The sequence below is a fragment of the Gadus chalcogrammus genome, chromosome 1, assembly GCF_026213295.1.
Source record: "Gadus chalcogrammus isolate NIFS_2021 chromosome 1, NIFS_Gcha_1.0, whole genome shotgun sequence".
NCBI lineage: Eukaryota > Metazoa > Chordata > Actinopteri > Gadiformes > Gadidae > Gadus > Gadus chalcogrammus.
This window is the reverse complement of record NC_079412.1, coordinates 20,078,226-20,097,172: the sequence shown is the minus strand read 5'-3', so window position 1 is coordinate 20,097,172 and position 18,947 is coordinate 20,078,226. Positions and strand designations below refer to the sequence as shown.

The 18,947-nt window shown below is 51.7% G+C and overlaps 1 protein-coding gene across 1 annotated transcript in view; it reads left to right on the top strand.

The window, feature by feature from the left end:
- ctnnbl1 (catenin, beta like 1) overlaps window positions 1–18,947 on the top strand; it is a 31,649-nt gene that overhangs the window by 12,132 nt on the left and 570 nt on the right. The window contains exons 11-13 of the mRNA XM_056588866.1: window positions 1,268–1,449; window positions 10,799–10,896; window positions 12,200–12,280. Coding sequence (XP_056444841.1) covers window positions 1,268–1,449; window positions 10,799–10,896; window positions 12,200–12,280 — 361 coding nt within the window. The remainder of the gene's footprint in view (window positions 1–1,267; window positions 1,450–10,798; window positions 10,897–12,199; window positions 12,281–18,947) is intronic.

The following is an 18,947-nucleotide window of genomic DNA, read 5'->3' as shown; positions in this document are numbered from 1 at the left end:
CTCATGTATGCCTGGGGTCTGAACCCATGGGGGTCTGAACCCATGGGGGTCTGAACCCATGGGGGTCTGAACCCATGGGGGTCTGAACCCATGGGGGTTGCCACCGGTGTCCGCAGCCTCATCGGCCCTGCTGAGGCTTGGTTTGATTTTCCTCCTAACTCCGAAACTTTACCAGTCCATGACTCTACTCCTGCGTCATACACTCACTGTTGTAGCAAGCCCTGATAAAGCGGTCGAACACTCTGACAGCTGATTATTATAATTTTTTATAATTATAAACGTGTTATTATATTGTCAGCCCCACAAGGGGCTTTTTGTTTTGCTTTCTCAAAGTCAAACCACCGGTCCAATTGACGAATCAAAAAAACGATTGCGTCTGTTCTATAAAAATATATATAACTGTAAATGACAAAACTCCATGAATATAACACGCCATGTCAACGGATTTAGTCTCTTGGATGTGAATCCATCCCCAGCCCTCTCTTCCCTCCCCGTACCCTTTTCACAAATCAACACCGAGAGATCAAACCCAGGGCTTCAAGTCCCGTCTCTGAGGCTGTCAAGACATGACAGCTGCCCGCTAACGGGCTTCTCTGTTGGACACGCAGACAAGGCTGTCTGCTGCACCCCGCTGTCTGTCTGTCTGTCTGTCTCTCGTCAAGCCCCAACACCGCCACCTGTCATTGGAGGGTGTTGGGGGAAGTAGCTGTGTTTCATACCCTGTTACATGGAGGAAGAGACGCCATTAGAGGATTTGACAGACTTTTTTCTATTCCCTGTTGTCGTGTCTCAGCCAGGTTTTCTTGTTGGAGACAGGGATTTGAATTATACACTCCCTTGTTTGAGGCTGTTTATGCAGTGAGGTTTTTGAATGGGTGTACCGATTATTATTGCGCCACATTTTGTGTGTGTGTGTGTGTGTGTGTGTGTGTGTGTGTGTGTGTGTGTGTGTGTGTGTGTGTGTGTGTGTGTGTGTGTGTGTGTGTGTGTGTGTGTGTGTGTGTGTGTGTGTGTGTGTGTGTGTGTGTGTGTGTGTGTAATAGAGCTATAAATCAATTACAGCAAATAATGACATGAAAGTTGGTTCGATATTGCAATCTTTTCCTCCTCATACAGGAGGTTATGAGAACATAACACCAAAGCCTCCCGTGTAAACCATTCAACCGTTATCATATCATCGTCTCACAGTCCTCACGGTGAAAATCGTTGTGAACATGTTCTGACACGAGTCTGGCCTTTCTCTCTCCCTCCCTCCCTGCCCCCGCAGAGAGAAGAAGATGTCCAGAACCAGCGCCTTGAAGGTCCTGGACCACGGCATGACCGGACCCGAGGGGACCGATAACTGCCATAAGTTTGTCGACATTCTGGGGCTCAGAACCATCTTCCCACTCTTCATGAAGACGCCCAAGAAGATGAAGAAGGCCGGGCTGTCGGAGAAGGAACACGAAGGTCAGTCAGACACTTTCACTTTCCCTTACTATTTCCAAGAGAAGGCCTGTGCCGTGTTCCAATACCCGTACTTCCATGAGTATACTTAAAGGAAGTACACTATCTGCACTATCCGTACTCACTTGAGTAAGCAAATTTTTCAGATGTGAGTGCTGTTCCAAATCGAGTACTCTGTGGTGCACTAACTTGAAATTACGATCACGACTGCCGCCGTGGCTCCTCCCCCGCAATAAACATCCCGCTTTGAACGGTGAACTCTTTACGCATAGCAGCTATAAAAAGCTATAAAAACTATAAAAACGACAAAATGACTCTTAATGCAGGCTATGTGGAAAATGCGCCGACTTTGGCTCAGCCTGGCTCCGCCTCTTCCGCTACGTAGCTAAGATGGCTGCCGTTGAGTACGGGGAGTGTCCTTCGATCCACACTTCACGATAAGCCCGTTTTGAGTACGGCATCCGGGTCCTTGAAGTATACTTCTTTTCGCCGGATCTGAATTGGAACGTACTACGTACTCAAATTGTGGCTAGTAAGTACGGACAGTACGGGTATTGGAACACGGCACTGGAGCTCTGTTAAGTGGTTTCGCTTTCACTTTCATTTTTCAAGAGAAAGTGAAATGGTTTCACTTTCATTTTTCAAGAGAAGGTACACGGAGCTCTGTCAAATGGTTTCACTTCCACTTTCATTTTTCAAGAGAAGGCACATGTAGCTCTGTCAAATGGTTTCACTTCCACTTTCATTTTTCAAGAGAAGGCACATGTAGCTCTGTCAAACGGTTTCACTTTCACTGTCATTTTTTCAAGAGGAGGCCCATCTATCAAATGGTTTCACTCTCAGTTCAGATTCCCATTCATTTTTAAAGAGAAGGCACCTAGGAACACAGAAGTATTTTCAATAATTTCAGTTTGGGTATTGGTTTGCCTTTATTTTTCCAAGAGAAGGCACGTGGAGCTCTGTCAAATAGTTTCACCTTCAGTTTTTGTTTGCCTTTCATTTACCAGAAGAAGGAACCCGCTGGTATGTTAAATAGTTTCAGTTTCCGTTTTAGTTTGCCTGTAATTTACCAGAAGAAGGAACACAGAGCTCTGTCAAATGGTTTCCCTTTCAGTTTTGGTTTGCCTTTAATTTACCAGCAGAAGGAACACAAAGGTCTGTCAAATTGGTTGACTCAAAGTTTACCTTTCATTTTCCAGTATAAAGAGAAATCATATTCTTTGCCCCAGCGTGCCCGTATATAACGGCCAAAGCGTATAACCTGGCCAAAGCATTGGTCACCGTTGTTTGACCGACCCCAAAACTCAGACAGTCCATAAAATCAGTCCAATCATGTTTGATTTGTTCTGTCTGGGCTCCTGAAACTATCTTGTCTCAGGAGGAGGTGAGGGGGGGGGGGGGCAAGCGATGGGGAGTTGAACAAAGGGTTCAGGACGAGAGGTTGAGTGAGAGGGACGGTGTGAGTGAACGGGCGATGGAAGGAGTTAGGCATTGGGTGAGGAATGAATGGGTGGGTGTTACGCCTCGTGCCCACTGCACCGTCAGTCAACGGACGTGGGAAGGCGTGGCTGACGGATGGGGGAGTAGTCTTTGCAGAGGCATCCGTCAGCCAATCAAATCGCTTCGCCGGGTTCTTCCCGCTTCTTCCTGCTTGTTGCGAGGCAAGATGACCCGCTTTCCAGTATCGTCAGAGCCCGAGTCGCGTCACAGTGCTTAAATTTGCATACGCGATCTGATTGGATGACGGAACCGTCGCTGCCGAAAAAGTTGAACATTTTTCAACTTTCTGACGGTGGCGAACGCTCCAACTGAACGGACGGATCCACAATGCATTGCGCGTCCGTCCCCATTCAAAGTCAATGGGCAACGGTCAACTGACGGAGGTAGTGGGCACGGGGCGTTAGGGTGTCAGTGAAAGAGGGATTCGGTGTCTGAGGGATGGAGGCTGACTGCGGCTGTTGTGATGGAGTAGAGCTGCAGGATCATGACAAAAATGTTAATTGGGATTATTTTGCCCTGATATTTTCATTACGACTATTAATTGCTATTAACGGAGCTCCATCCTGGCCACTGCGTCGCCTCGTGTCATATATTAAGCGCTGGTGATTACTCAGACCTCGCATGGACCCACACGATTCTAGCGCCCGCAGATTAATCAGAGCGCTCATTGCTTGTGTTGCAACTGTTTGCAATTAGAGTTTAACGTTACAGTCATACTATATCGAACGTGTTTATTGAACGTATTCAATTATTTCAAATACGTAAAATAAAAAGCATTCGTCATTGGGACCCTCCGCAATCGTCCAATTCCGGCAGAGGCCGGAATCGAGTTTTCCAATTAAAACGCGACGAGTTGTGCCGCCCCACGAGGGAGGGCGTGTGATTGGCCGCCGGCGGGGACAGACACGGCGGCGGATGTAGAGCAAGTGAGGGCAGCAGTGCATTCAGATCAGACGCCTCGTGTTACGCTGCGGCCAAACCCACGGATGGAGCCCCCCCCCCCCCCCCCTCTCCTTGATACAATCATCATAATTCACCTTTATGTCCCGGGCCCGCCGCGACCCCGAGCGCCCCCCCCACAGAGGCGGACAAAGCGGCTGCCATTTTGTTGCCGACTCACCTGTGGTGGGCCGTATTAACCCGTGACCCTCTCGAGCAGCAGGGGGGGGGAAGAGTTATGAGACGTGTGTGTGTGTGTGTGTGTGTGTGTGTGTGTGTGTGTGTGTGTGTGTGTGTGTGTGTGTGTGTGTGTGTGTGTGTGTGTGTGTGTGTGTGTGTGTGTGTGTGTGTGTGTGTGTGTGTGTGTGTGTGTGTGTGTGTGTGTGTGTCGCTATGCAGATGACCTGAACCCGGTTTCACCCTATTAGCTTCCACGTTGGCATCACACGCTGGGCTGCCATGGCAACGGGGCCGGCAGGTCGCCTCCGCGAGGAATCCATCCTTCAACGACCCCAAACGACTCCCTTAATTAAGGCACGTGTCCACACTCTTTCCGCTACGATGAAGGCAGGGCTGTGTGGTCTTTGGTACACACTCCCCCAGCGTTCCTGGTCGCCACACTTCGTCGTCTGTGGAATTGTTGTGAGCTAGGGATGTGACCCAGACATGGTGGGCGCTGGTCTGGGAACATGAGAGGGGTCATGTACCTCAACGGGGAAAACACAGTTTTCACCTGACGGTTCAGACACGTTGAGGAAGATTCTTCAGAACGGGGCTAGTGTGCATGCAGGCATCACACTCTTGTCCTTGCTTTGTTTCAGTCTGTCTTTCAGTCAGTCTGTCTCTCTCTGTCTCTTACTCGCTCCCTCTTTTCTCCACCTATTGCTCTCACTTTCTTTCTCAAACCGTTCTCTCTCTCTCTCTCGCTCTCTCTCTCTCTCTCTTCCCCCCCTTCTCTGTCTTCCTCTGTGGTGGGGTGCGTTGATCTCCCCCTGTGAGATCAACGCATGCATCCATTCTCCAAGGTGAAACGCGTAGTGGAAATGAGAGACGAGTAAAGTAGTTTTTCAACAAGTTCCACAGAGTGTTCAGAGCGTTCCCTCGAGGTGCTTCCTGTGATGTCACCCCCAGCCAATCTACAATGCCGGGGTGAGAATGGGTGGCAGACGGGGGCTATATTTAGGGGCGCTGTGAGCGTTGTGTCACACAACAGATGCCAACAGACTCCTCATTTACATGCACACGCACACCAGCCAGTCCCCGTCGCCACGGGAACGATGGCTGGTTTCCTGTGTCGGTTGTTCTAGTGTTGTGGTGTGTGATGGAGTTAAGGGCAGGAGGAGTCTCCAGTGGAGTTCAACCCGAGAGCTTCGAAGTTTTGCTGTTTGTGATTCTGTAAGCATAGTACTACAACTTGGTGCACACGCACACACGTGCGCACGCATGCTTGCTCACACACGCTAACACAGGCAATCCTAATCGCATACACAACCGCAGAAGCACTCACGCAAGCACATTCGCACACACAGATGGACGCACAGTCACAAACGCATTCACACGCACAGACGCAAACACACTCACAAGCGCACACATACTCACACACGCACACAGTCAATCGCAGCCGAACGCACACACAGACAAGAGGCACGCACACACACAGTCACAAGCACATCCACACGCACACACAGACAGAGGCACTCACACACACACAGTCACAAACACAGACGCGCACCGTGAAACGCAACCACGCGCACACACAGACATGCACACGCACGCACGCACGCACGCACGCAGTCACAAACACATCCACATCCACACGCACAGCCGCCCCAGCCGTCCGCGAACTACCCCGCGGTCGGGGGGCCGCCGTGGCGGCGAGTTTGTCGGCGGATGAGTTTGATGTTAATCTGCGTCGTCATAATCAACACGCGCGGCTAATCCCTTTATGAGCCACTTTCCCGGGGAGAGATCCGCCGTGCGATGCCCGGGTGTAGACACTCCTCTAATTAACATTTCCCTCCACGCTCCGAGGAGCGCGCCGCCTTATCTGCTACACGCCACGCGCTGTTCCCCTTCCACAGCCCCCCCCCCCCCCCCGCCTTTGTGCCTGTGTCACGCCGGCCCCCCTGCTGGGACGGTGGTCGTGGTGGTGATTGTGGAGCGTTGTCTGAGTGAAACATGGCGCCCGGGTTGAGGGGGGGGGGGGGAGTCGGAAGCTGCTGTAAGTCATCAGAGTTGTAAAGAGGCGGAAGGAAAGAACCAGGGGGGATCTAGATGAATAAAATGGACTTAAAACCGACCACACCCTCCCTATGTTCCTCCCTACGTTCCTCTCTCTCTCTCCCTCCCTACGTTCCTCCCTCACTCTCTCTCCCTCCCTATGTTCCTCCCTCACTCTCTCTCCCTCCCTATGTTCCTCCCTCACTCTCTCTCTCCCTCCCTACGTTTCTCCCTTCCTCCCTGCGTTCCTCCCTCTCTATCCCTCCCTACGTTCCTCCCTCTCTCTCTCCCTCCCTACGTTTCTCCCTTTCTCCCTCCCTACGTTCCTCCCTATGTTCCTCCTTCTCCCTCTCCCTCCCTACGTTTCTCCCTCCCTCCCTGCGTTCCTCCCTCTCCCTCTCCCTCCCTACGTTTCTCCCTTTCTCCCTCCCTACGTTCCTCCCTATGTTCCTCCTTCTCCCTCTCCCTCCCTACGTTTCTCCCTCCCTCCCTACGTTTCTCCCTCCCTCCCTGCGTTCCTCCCTCTCCCTCTCCCTCCCTACGTTTCTCCCTCTCCCTCCCTGCGTTCCTCCCTCTCCCTCTCTCTCTCCCTCCCTACGTTTCTCCCTTCCTCCCTCCCTACGTTCCTCCCTCTCCCTCTCCCTCTCCCTCCCTACGTTTCTCCCTCCCTCCCTGCGTTCCTCCCTCCCTACGTTCCTCCCTCTCCCTCTCCCTCTCCCTCCCTACGTTTCTCCCTTCCTCCCTCCCTACGTTCCTCCCTCTCTCTCCCTCCCTGCGTTCCTCCCTCTCCCTCTCTCTCTCCCTCCCTACGTTCCTCCCTCTCCCTCTCTCTCTCCCTCCTTGCGTTCCTCCCTCTCCCTCTCTCTCTCCCTCCCTACGTTCCTCCCTCTCCCTCTCTCTCTCCCTCCCTACGTTCCTCCCTTTCTCCCTCACTACGTTCCTCTGCGATGAAGAAGTGCTGCTGTCATGCTGTCCCTGTCATTGACAGGCATGATGGGAAGACATGCGCTGATTGGTCAGAAACGAGCCCGGGGCGGTCTTCAATCTAAATGGCCTCTTACAAGGGCAGGCCTGGGTTCAACCACAACAGATAACCTCACTGAGCCTCCACTCACTCATAGCTGACGGATGGGGATGGCATAGCTAACGAATTACACTATAATGATGGCTCTTAATTCCTACCTACAGCACCTTCCCCGTTTGAGGTACTTTAACCCTGGACAGTTTTTAGGGGCTCGCATCGTAGGAATCTGACTGCTGGTTTTCTGTTTATACATCCCAATCAGTCGGTCCAAGTCTCTCTCTCTCTCTCTCTCTCGCTCTCTCTCTCTCTCGCCCCATCTCTCTCTCTCTCTCTCTCTCTCGTTCACCTTGATTCCTTCTCTCTCTTCCCACCCCAGTGAGAGAGTGATGGAGAAATGTAAAAGAGAACTAGAAACTCCCTAAGTAAGTACAAATCCCGCTCTACCCGTATTCATATTCTATCCATCTACCTTTTGGACGGTGGACAGGAAGTCCACCGTCCACAAAACATGGTGGTACAGGGCTAGAAAATCTCTAAGGATTTGTTGTCAGTTTATTCCGAGCGAGGAGGCAGTTATTGTTCCTGGTTATATTCATCCGGCTTTAAGGTCTTCACGTCGCTCCGGTTTATATTCCCCCGGGGACTCAGAGGTGTCTTAAAGCTGCGTGCACGTCAACCCGACGCTGATGGGGAAGCAGTGAGGTCTGATCCCCCGTTCTGCTCTCAACACGTCAACACAGACACCCCCCCCCCCCCCCCCCCCCCCCCTCGCCGTCAGGCTCCGCCCTCAGGCAGGAAGCTTTACAGACGCTCCGCTGGTGGATCGCCTCGTCTCAGTGGACGCGGCCGAGGCCCTGACACTGACCAATCACAGCGCGGGGTCACGGAGAAGGAGGCGTCCTCTCAGGACACGAAGCGTCATGTCCATCAAATAAGCATAAACATCGCGGTGAAGTCACCAAAATGCTGAGACATTGAACAGGAGTATGTTTGTCTAGTGTTTCAGTGTGTGTCTGTCTAGTGTTTGTTTGTGTGTCTATTGTTTCTTTGTTTGCCTCTAGTGTTTCAGTGTGTGTGTGTCTAGTGTTTCAGTGTGTGTGTGTCTAGTGTTTCACAGTGTGTGTTTGTGTGTGTGTGTGTTTCAGTGTGTGTTTGTGTGTGTGTGTGTCTAGTGTTTCAGTGTGTGTAGTGTTTCTTTGTTTGCCTCTAGTGTTTCTGTGTGTCTAGTGTTTGTGTGTATTGTTTCTTTGTTTGCCTCTAGTGTTTCAGTGTGTGTGTGTCTAGTGTTTCAGTGTGTGTGTCTAGTGTTTCAGTGTGTGTTTGTGTGCGTGTGTGTCTAGTGTTTCAGTGTGTGTAGTGTTTCCTTGTGTGCCTCTAGTGTTTCAGTGTGTGTCTAGTCTTTTGTAGCGTACATCTAGTGTGTGTATGTGTCTGATGTTTGTGTGGGTGTCTATTGTTCCATCGTGAATGTGTGTGTGTGTGTGTGTGTGTGTGTGTGTGAGTGTGTGCGTGCCAGATGTTGCAGCCGGTGTCTTGTGGGTAACGATGCTGCATCACCCAGGGGACCCTCGGGAACAGAGCGGTGCTCCTGATTCTCTTACAGTTGTCGCCTAGCAACAACCAAGCCTCACCAAGAGATTATTGACCCCTGTTGATGAGGTCCAATTACACTCCTTTTCCCACCTCTCTACCTCTACCCCTCCCTCTCCCTCTCTCTCTCTCTATCACTCTCTCTCTCTGTGTTCGCTGTTCTGTAGTGGTTCGCTCTCTCCCTCCTCTCCAGAGTGTATTGTTCAGTCGATTTCTCCTCTCAAAGCCTGAGCAGTTTCTCAACTGACAAGCTTGATTGGCCGCCCCCCCGGAGGGACAGGCGGGCCATGCAGTTAATTCAGCCAATCATCTCGCGGCGCTTGCCTTTGCAACTAATGCGTGCACAGCCGTTATTACCTTGTTAAAATGTCAGTGTAGCTCAGGGCACCATGGTTACCGTAAAGGTAATACGGTCTGCTAATAGAGGTCCATAAAATAATACACATTTATTCACTTGTCTTGCTCGTTTCCACGGCTCCTCTCGTCATCTTGATGTATAGTTCTTCAGACTGGCCGTTAAGGGGGCTGCGAGGGGCACCTTGCTCATAGATTGCCCCTCGCAGGTGGAGTGTAGGCATGCAGGTTCCCCTGGGAGTCAACACACCGTCACCCCTCCGCTCTCCTGTCCCCCTAACTCTCTGCTATTGTTTGTTCACCATGCCCTCCCACCCAGGTGCTGATCAGTCTATTTTGAAGCATGGCACTGATGAGCGCTCCACTCGGTTAGGACTTTGGGTTGCTCGATTATGGGGAAAATTATAATCACGATTATTTGGGTCAATATTGAAATCACGATTATTCAAACGATACATTTTTTATTTAATGATTTATACAACAAACATATAGAAAACAGTTAGGCATATGCACAAATTAGACAACATACTACATTTGACATAAACACAAATAAGACAACATATACCAATAAGACATAAACGCAAATAAGACAACATTTGACTTTAAACAGTTACACATACACAAATGAGACAACACCCCCACCACACACACACACACAGGTCTTGCCCCCCCACCTAGAGAAAATCAGTCACCTGAACAGCTCAGTAGAGTTGTTAAGTCTGAGTCAGAAATGTAGGATAACGTATGAAAAAGAAGCAGAAGGAGGAAAGTAAATCATGGCTACTCCCCCAACATACTAACGACAGGATGGCCACAATTATTTTTGAGTTTGAAAACATATTGTATTTATTTCAGCATGTCTCTCAGATTATTTTTTAGTAACTGAGAACTCTGAAATTTTAAGCAATTCATTTGAAGCCTTTAAGCAGTACAAAAATCGTACACAAAATGGTCAAAAAGAAAATGTTCCAATCTAAAATGATACACAGATAGGTATCCAGCTGTCCTGCCCTTTTATGTTGACTCGATTATGTTAATTTTGTGATCGTTTGAGGCTAAAATTTAAATCGCGATCAAAATTCGATTAATCGCCCAGCCCTGTTAGGACTGACTGACGTCTGCATCGGCGTGTCTCGGACTCCGGCCTGCCGAACACAACCCCCAGGCACCTCTGTTTGTCTGGACTGTTTGTCTCCTGCCTCCCCCCCGGCCGCCCCCCTGCCCGCCCCCAGGTGCTGTGGCATTCAGATGTCATTCACCAGCGCTCTGGCGGCTGAGTTATACCTCTGAGAAGACGTCTGCGGCCTGTGGAACTGGAGAAGCTCCAAAATGTCACTTCCGGGAGGAGTGTTGCACCCTGTTCCTCTCAGACCCTGTACCTCTCAGACCCTGTACCTCTCGGACCCGGTACCTCTCAGACCCTGTACCTCTCGGACCCTGTACCTCTCGGACCCTGTACCTCTCGGACCCGGTACCTCTCGGACCCGGTACCTCTCGGACCCGGTACCTCTCGGACCCTGTACCTCTCGGACCCGGTCCCTCTGAGACCCGGTACCTCTGAGACCCGGTACCTCTGAGACCCTGTACCTCTGGACCCTGTACCTCTCGGACCCGGTACCTCTCGGACCCGGTTCCTTATAATTGTGCGTGGTGGCCCAGGAGGGGGCAGCCCTGGCCGGGTGAGTTCTGAGTGTTCACGGCCCGTGTCCTCTTGTGGTCCTGCAGAGCACGTGAGCTCCATCATCTCGTCCATGCTGAGGAACCTGAAGGCCCAGCAGAGGAGCCGGCTGCTCAGCAAGTTCACCGAGAACGACTGTGAGAAGGTGGGTTCATGCTACCACACACACGCTACCGACGACACGCTAATGCCCGCACGCTACCGCCCGCACGCTACCGCACACACGCTACCAAACACATACTACTAAACACACGCTACCGCCCGCACGCTACCGCACACACGCTACCGCACACACGCTACCAAACACACGCTACCAAACACATACTACTAAACACACACTACCGCCCACATGCTACCAAACACACGCTACCAAACATGCTACCGCCCGCACGCTACCGCCCGCACGCTACCGCCCGCACGCTACCGCCCGCACGCTACCGCACACACGCTACCACACACACGCTACCGCACACATGCTACCGCACACACGCTACCCCACACACGCTACCACACATACGCACACACCGATGCACACTCGAGCGCACCAGGTGCTCATTTGCACACAAACGACTTCAGCCACACACGGATCCCACCCACACGCATGCTCTGACACACACACACACGCATTCCTCTTTCACACCTTCGCTGTGGACGTGGTGTGTGTGTGTGAGTGTGTGAGTGAGGAAGACGAGGAGAGGTGAGAGACGGTAGGAGATGGAGTTAAGAACACAGCAGGTCCCCGACGTGGGGCTCCGCTCTGATCATGTGACGCCCTCATAGAGCAGCATGGTGGCTGATGGGACGTAGCGTTAGCGCTAGCGTAGCGTTGGAGGCGCCGTGAAGAGCGGAGCTGTTGTTTAGTATGTGGAGCACAGCGGGCTGGCAGTCACCTCCTCCCCTGGTGTGTGTGTGTGTGTGTGTGTGTGTGTGTGTGTGTGTGTGTGTGTGTGTGTGTGTGTGTGTGTGTGTGTGTGTGTGTGTGTGTGTGTGTGTGTGTGTGTGTGTGTGTGTGTGTGTGTGTGTGTGTGTGTGTGTGTGTGACTACACAATCTGCTCTGTCCCTGTTGTCTTCATTTGAAGCCTTTCTATTTTTAATTTAGCCTCTCTTCGTCCCTTTCTGTCTCTCTATGCGTCTATCCCTCTTTCTCTGTCTCTGTCTGTCTCTCTCTCTCTCTCCCTCTGTCTGTGTCTCTGTCTCTTTTCTTCCGCTTCCTCTCTCTCTCTTTCTGTCTCTCTCTCTCTCCATCTCTCCGTCTCTCTGTCTCTCTCTCTCCGTCTCTCTGTCTCTCTCTGTCTCTCTGTCTCTCTGTCTCTCTGTCTCTCTCTCTCTCTCTCTCTCTCTCTCTCTCTCTCTCTCTCTCTCTCTCTCTCTCTGTCTCTGTCTCTGTCTCTGTCTCTCCCTCTGTCTCTCTCTGTCTCTGTCTCTCTCTCCCTCTCTCTCCCCCCAGGTGGACAGGCTGATGGAGCTCCACTTTACCTACCTCGAGGCGGTCCAGCAGGCTGACAAGAGGATCGAGGGCGAGAAACACGTACGCATCTAAAAATAATCCCATTAATATTAATCATACTGCTGCTACTCAGAGGACCTGTCTGTCCTCGCCTGGACACACGCAGACAGACAGGCAGGCGGACACACTACCGCTGCTGCTGCTAGTCACCGGACCTGTCTGTCCTGCCCAAGAGGGAGGCAGGCCGACAGGCAGACAGACAGAAATATCGCTGCTGCTACACACAGGACCCGTCTGTCCTGCCCTTGAGGCAGACACACATGTAGACAGGGAGGCAGACATACCACAGGTCTTTTGACCGCGACTCAAAACACCTGTCTGTCCTCCCCTGGAGGTGGACCGACAGGTAGACGGGGAGGCAGGCAGACAGACCAACAGGCAGACTGTTGCAGGAGCGAAACTGATAGAACAGAGAAAGGCAGATGGAGGGAGGGAGGGCTGTTCATGGAGGGAGGGGGAGAGAAAAAGCAAGAAAGGGGGGAGGGCAAAAGATGGAGGAAGAAAGGGAGGGAGGGTGGGTAGCGGGAGATAGTGGGGGGAGGAAGAGAGGGAGATGGAGATGGAGAACGAGAGAGGGAGGAAGAGAAAGAGAGAGGGCTGAATATTTAGTGTGTAAATGAAGAGGAGAAGGGAGCGATGGACGAGGATGAAACCAGATTACCTCCGAAAGAAGAGAGGTCTGGGGGAGGGGGGAGGAGAGAGGGAGGCAGCCAGATCTCTATCACACAGTGGCACTAGATAAATTCCTCAGACGGCTACTGTGGCGAGAACGCCAAGAAAAGGCCAGCAGGACAGCTTGACATTCTCATTCTCTCTCTCTCTCTCTCTCTCTCTCGCTCTCTCCCCCTCTCTCTCTCCCTCTCTCTCTCTCCCTCTCTCTCGTTCACCCCCCTTCTCTGTCTCTCTGTCCCTCCCCCGTTATCTGGGTGCTCAGAGGGAGGATGTGTGCGCTAGTGATAAGGTAGTGATAAGCCGTACAGGGAACATAAAGGGCTAACACTGTCCTCCGCCGGCGGCCATCTTGGAGCAGCAGAGTCCGTTGGGGCTCCGGCTGAGCCCAGCGACCGACCCCCATCGCCCTCCATTAGGGACCCCAGTCTCCGGAACCGATATCACTGATGATATGTTCCACTTAAAAAAAACGTACAATGGTTGCTCGTGACGATGGCTAACGAATATAAAGGGGGGAAATTACGTAAAAGAGTAATTGTTTTAACCGTGTTTGATGCGTGATTTTAATGGTTTAGCGGGAGGAGTTTGGCTGGGTTACAACGGGAGCCCAACCGACGCTTGACTTTAGGGGACTAAAGTATGAAATATCAACCAATATTCACGGTTTAGATATATCTGCCGTTATTCAGTATATATATATCGTGGTATCCTGGGGTTGGTTCAGCTCCTGGTGTTTCGGTTCTAACCCTCCAGCAATGCTTCCGGCCACAGCAGCATGCTTTAAAACCATGAGCTAAAGGAACCAATGGCCTGCAGTATGGGGAGGAGCTACTGACCTGTAGGGGGAGGAGCTACTGACCTGTAGGGGGAGGAGCTACTGACCTGTAGGGGGAGGAGCTACTGACCTGTAGGGGGAGGAGCTACTGACCTGTAGGGGGAGGCGCTACTGACCTGTAGGGGGAGGAGCTACTGACCTGTAGGGGGAGGAGCTACTGACCTGTAGGGGGAGGAGCTATTGACCTGTAGGGGGGGAGCTACTGACCTGTAGGTGGAGGAGCTACTGACCTTCACACAACAGGATGTGAACCTATTACTGTGCGTTCACACCAAAAGCTGTAAAGCGTTTTTAGCGATGAACGCCCATTCACTTTCTATTAGACATGAGCGATAAAGTGATTGGAGCGATAAAACACTTGAGCGATAGCTTTAAAGCTGTAAAGCTGTAAGTGAGAGTTGAAAACAGCTCAACTCTATGCAAATGAGCTAGTGTGTTTCGGCTGTAAATGACTGCCAACCAATCAGAATGTAGATGTCTCTCGTCGGCGTGGGTCCCAGTAAACATACGCGAGAAAACGCAAGAGCGATATGAGCTGTAAATATTTTGGACAGCGTTGTGTTTTGAGCTATTTGGCGTGGTGTGAACGTACAGTTGGTGTTGGGAGTGTTTACGTGGATGTGCTCGGTTACCGGGGTGAAATTATGCCACCTGCTGTGAGTGTGATTAGCCCGTTTAGGCTGTTTGAAACTGCCTTTTATCCAGCATATGTCTAGGTGGACAAGCCCACTTGTGATGTCACAAAAACACAGGAAAAGGCGGTTTTTCAAACAGCTCGTGAACGCTTATCACACTCACACCTGGTGGCATAATATCACCCCTTTTAGAGAGTGAAAGCATTTAGTGGTTCAAGCACCACAGTAGAGGATTCACAAAGAGCTGATTACATTTATAAATCGACAACATTTCTACATTTTTCTACATCCCGCGCTTATGTGCAGACATGTACGTTACCCATGTATGTGACAGGCCAATGTGGTCGGATGCAAACCGGTCACTGCAGACACATGCTGCTGTCCCGGGAGTTCTGGAGCAGTTTGTACTGGGATAGGAGGCTGTTGTTCTGTGGTCTTGTCGGTCCCAGTGAACCACTGCCCTACATGAGGCCTTTGTTGCCCTCGGCTGGTGGGGGTTCTGATGGACTGTAGTGTGTTTGGGCCGCTTGCTACTATACGTTTTTGTTTAATAGGATGATAGCTATGTCAGCCTTCTGCCTGTAGCCCATGTTAGGTCAGTCTCTCACTCTCTCTCACCCTCTATCACCCTGTTTGTCCCCATCTCTCTAAACCCACTCTGTCTGTCTCTCTCTCTTACTCGGTCTGTCTCTCTCCTTTACCCTCTCTCACTCGTCTGTCTCTTTCTCTGTCTCTCTGTCGGTCTCTCTGTCACTCTCTCTCTCTGTAGCCTCCTCTCTAATGTTTTCCCCTCTTGTTGTGATTTGAGCCGTCTCTCTCTCTCTCTATGTATCCTGTTCTCTCTCGCCCGCTCCCTCTCCCTCATTTTTGGTTAAAGGTGTTAGAAGGGCTCCGAGCCAAAATGTTTTTCAACTGCAACGTCCACAGATTTCTCATGAGGATAGCAGAGGAGAGCTGTCCCTGCCCCCTCCCCTCCACCCAGCTCTCTCCTCTCTTGATCTCCCTCTCTCTCTCCCTCCCTCCCTTCCTCCCTTCCTCTCTCTAGTCTGTGGAACCAATCTTAATAAGCAGCTTATTTTTTCTCCCACCTTGGCACATCTCTCTCTTTCTCTCTCTCCGCTCATTCTCTCTCTCTCCAAATTTTAACTACACTTCCTTTCATGAAGTCGTGTGTGTGTGTGTGTGTGTGTGTGTGTGTGTGTGTGTGTGTGTGTGTGTGTGTGTGTGTGTGTGTGTGTGTGTGTGTGTGTGTGTGTGTGTGTGTGTGTGTGTGTGTGTTTGTGTGTTTTGCTGTTTTTTATGTGTCTGTGTGCGTGTGGCTGTTTTTTGCGTGTGTGTGTGCGTCCCTCTGTCCGTGCGTGTGTGTGTGCGTCCCTCTGTCCGTGCGTGTGTGTGTGCGTCCCTCTGTCCGTGCGTGTGTGTGTGTGTGCGTCCCTCTGTCCGTGCGTGTGTGTGTGTGCGTCCCTCTGTCCGTGCGTGTGTGTGTGCGTCCCTCTGTCCGTGCGTGTGTGTGTGTGTGCGTCCCTCTGTCCGTGCGTGTGTGTGTGCGTCCCTCTGTCCGTGCGTGTGTGTGTGTGTACCTCTGTCCGTGTGTGTGTGTGTGTGTGTGTGTGTGTGTGTGTGTACCTCTGTGTGTGGGTCTGTTTACACCTCTTGCCTCCCTTTTTTCTAATAGTTCCTCACATCCTCCCCCTTCTCCTTCGTCTCTCCTCCTCTCTTCCACCTCCCTCTGCCTCCCCTCCCTTCTCGTCATCTTCCTCTTCCTCCTTCTCTACCTTTTCCTTTCCCTCCTCTTTCCAAAGCCCCGCCTCCTCCCTCCCCCCCCCTCCCTCCTCCCTTCCTTCTCTGCATCTATATCCTCCCCCCTCCCCCTCCTCCCCCCCCCCTCCCCTACCTTCTCTCAATCTATCTCCTCCTCCTCCCTCCCTCTCCCTCTTCCTCTCCCCCCACCTCCTCCCCTTCCTTCTCTCCATCTATCTCCCCCCCTCCTCCTCCCCTTCCTTCTCTCCTTCTATCTTCCCCACCTCCCTCCCTCTTCCTCTTCCTCCTCCTCCTCCTCCTCCTCCTTCTCCTCCTCCTCCTCTTCCTCTTCCTCCTCCTCCTCCTCGTCCTCCTCTCTGAGGGGCTGTCATAACCAGCCTCTAACTAGCTGCTGAATTGACTCTCTGACAAGTAATTACTCCGGCTGTCCGCTGCATCTCCTGCTGCGTCTCCTGCTGCTGGCCCCCTGTCCATCCCTGGCTCCTCCGCTTTTGGGGGGGGGGGGGGGCAGGTGTTAGGGTGGGGTGTGTGTAGGGCGTTGGCGAGGACGGAGGACTGGGCCGCGTGGGCCCCAGCTGTGTTGTGACGGTTGTGGTGTTGTTTTTAGCGGGAATCCCTCTTCAGCAAAAGCCGTGCACGCTAAACATCGGGGAAAGAGCGTGTGTGCGTGTGCGTGTCCTTGTCGTCGGCTTATGCTTTCAAGGAGGCTAGCCAAGCATCAAGTCTGCTAAGCTTTGATGCTTTGCCAGCCTCACACATTTACACACACACACACACACACACACACACACACACACACACACACACACACACACACACACACACACACACACACACACACACACACACACACACACACACACACACACACACACACACCCCTCCTGTAAACCCTGCATTGCCAACCTCCTCCTCCTCCTCCTCCTCCTCCGAAGAGGTGTCAGAGGAAGTTTTAAGGAGTTTAACTGAACGATCAAGACGCCTCTGCCTGTTCCCTTCAGTGTGTGTGTGTGTGTGTGTGTGTGTGTGTGTGTGCGTGCACTGAGGGACCAAGGTGCCAGGCTTTATTTATTACCTTGAGAGATGAATAAATCAGACAAAGACCTGTGTCGGCCCGGCTCCCCTGCCGCTGAAGTTTTAACATGCTGCAACTTTAATGAGAACGCACACAAACGCACACACACACTCCGTCTCTCTCTACACACAAACACACACAGACCCACAGAGGGTTTAGCCAAACTTGCTGACAAAGAGAGAAACGGCTTTAATTCTGCATCCTAGACTCCCATCGGACAGACACGCACACACACACACTCCCAAGATTTAATAATACACTAACGCACATCAAACCTGCACATGAAAACACACACATCCAACCACACACACGTAGGTTTACACTACAGAAACACAAAGAACCCAGGCACACACACACAAATACAGAATGCACACAGAATACAAACACACACGCACACGCACACACACACACACACACACACGCACAGACACACAGACACACAGACACAGAGAATGCAGTGTGGCAGAAATGCGTTTCAGGGAGAGCAGAGTCGCAGCCTATTACGTGAGCGTAGCGGCTGGGGGTCTGCTCTCACTGGGGACTGCTGTAATATACCCCTCCTGCTCCTCATCCTCCTCTTCCTCCTGCCCCTCCTCTTCCTTCTGCCCCTCCTCTTCCTCCTTCACCTCCTCTTCCTTCTGCCCCTCCTCTTCCTCCTTCACCTCCTCTTCCTCCTGCCCCTCCTCTTCCTTCTGCCCCTCCTCTTCCTCCTGCACCTCCTCTTCCTCCTGCCCCTCCTCTTCCTTCTGCCCCTCCTCTTCCTCCTTCACCTCCTCTTCCTTCTGCCCCTCCTCTTCCTCCTGCCCCTCCTCTTCCTCCTTCACCTCCTCTTCCTCCTTCACCTCCTCTTCCTTCTGCTCCTCCTCTTCCTCCTTCTCCTCCTCTTCCTCCTGCACCTCCTCTTCCTCTTGCACCTCCTCTTCCTCCTCCTCTTCCTCCTCTCCTCCTGGTCGTTCGGAGGTCGTCCGATTCTTTTGTGAACCTGTGGTCGACAAACCTTCCTCATCCTCTTCCTCGGTATCCTCCTCTCCCGCCTCCTCTTCCTCTATTGTCTGATGAGGTGCTCCTCCCTCCCCGGTGATGATCCGGTCTGATCCGGTCATCGGTACAGATTGGATAGGGTTCTGATGGGGGACGATGTGGTGGCCATTTTGTCTCGCTGTGATCTAACCAGAACAGACCAGAGACTCTTTCCTGTTTCTTTAGTCCTTTTACTTAAGATGTTTCCTCAGCGTATTGATATATTACGATATATGTGTAAGTGTAAGTGTAATTGATCTGATCGAAGATAAAGCCGCGTGCCCAGCCCGTACTTTGTCTCTGAGATTAAATCGTGTGCGTGGGTAAATGTCTCTCGCGCTGGCCTGTAGCTCCCCGTGGCTAGGTGGTAATTTATTTTCATTAGCTGTTTGGGGAGCGTTGCTATTGACTCGCTGGGTTTGTTATTCAACAGGCCAGGATGAAAATATAGGATGCTTACGCCAACATCGCTGCCATAAGTATTTCTGTCACATCTCTTTCATTGATTCAATCGTATAAGCGCACAGCCGGTAGTAAATAACAGTGCATTTTCCTCCAGCGCCCCCTACCGGCCCAAGTAGAAACACACGCTCGTTATATTAAAGGAACCATTTTAAGACCCAATGGCTCGGGTCTGAGATTCATGGCGTACTTTGAGGATTCTGATAGACCGCCAAAATCTTACTTTTT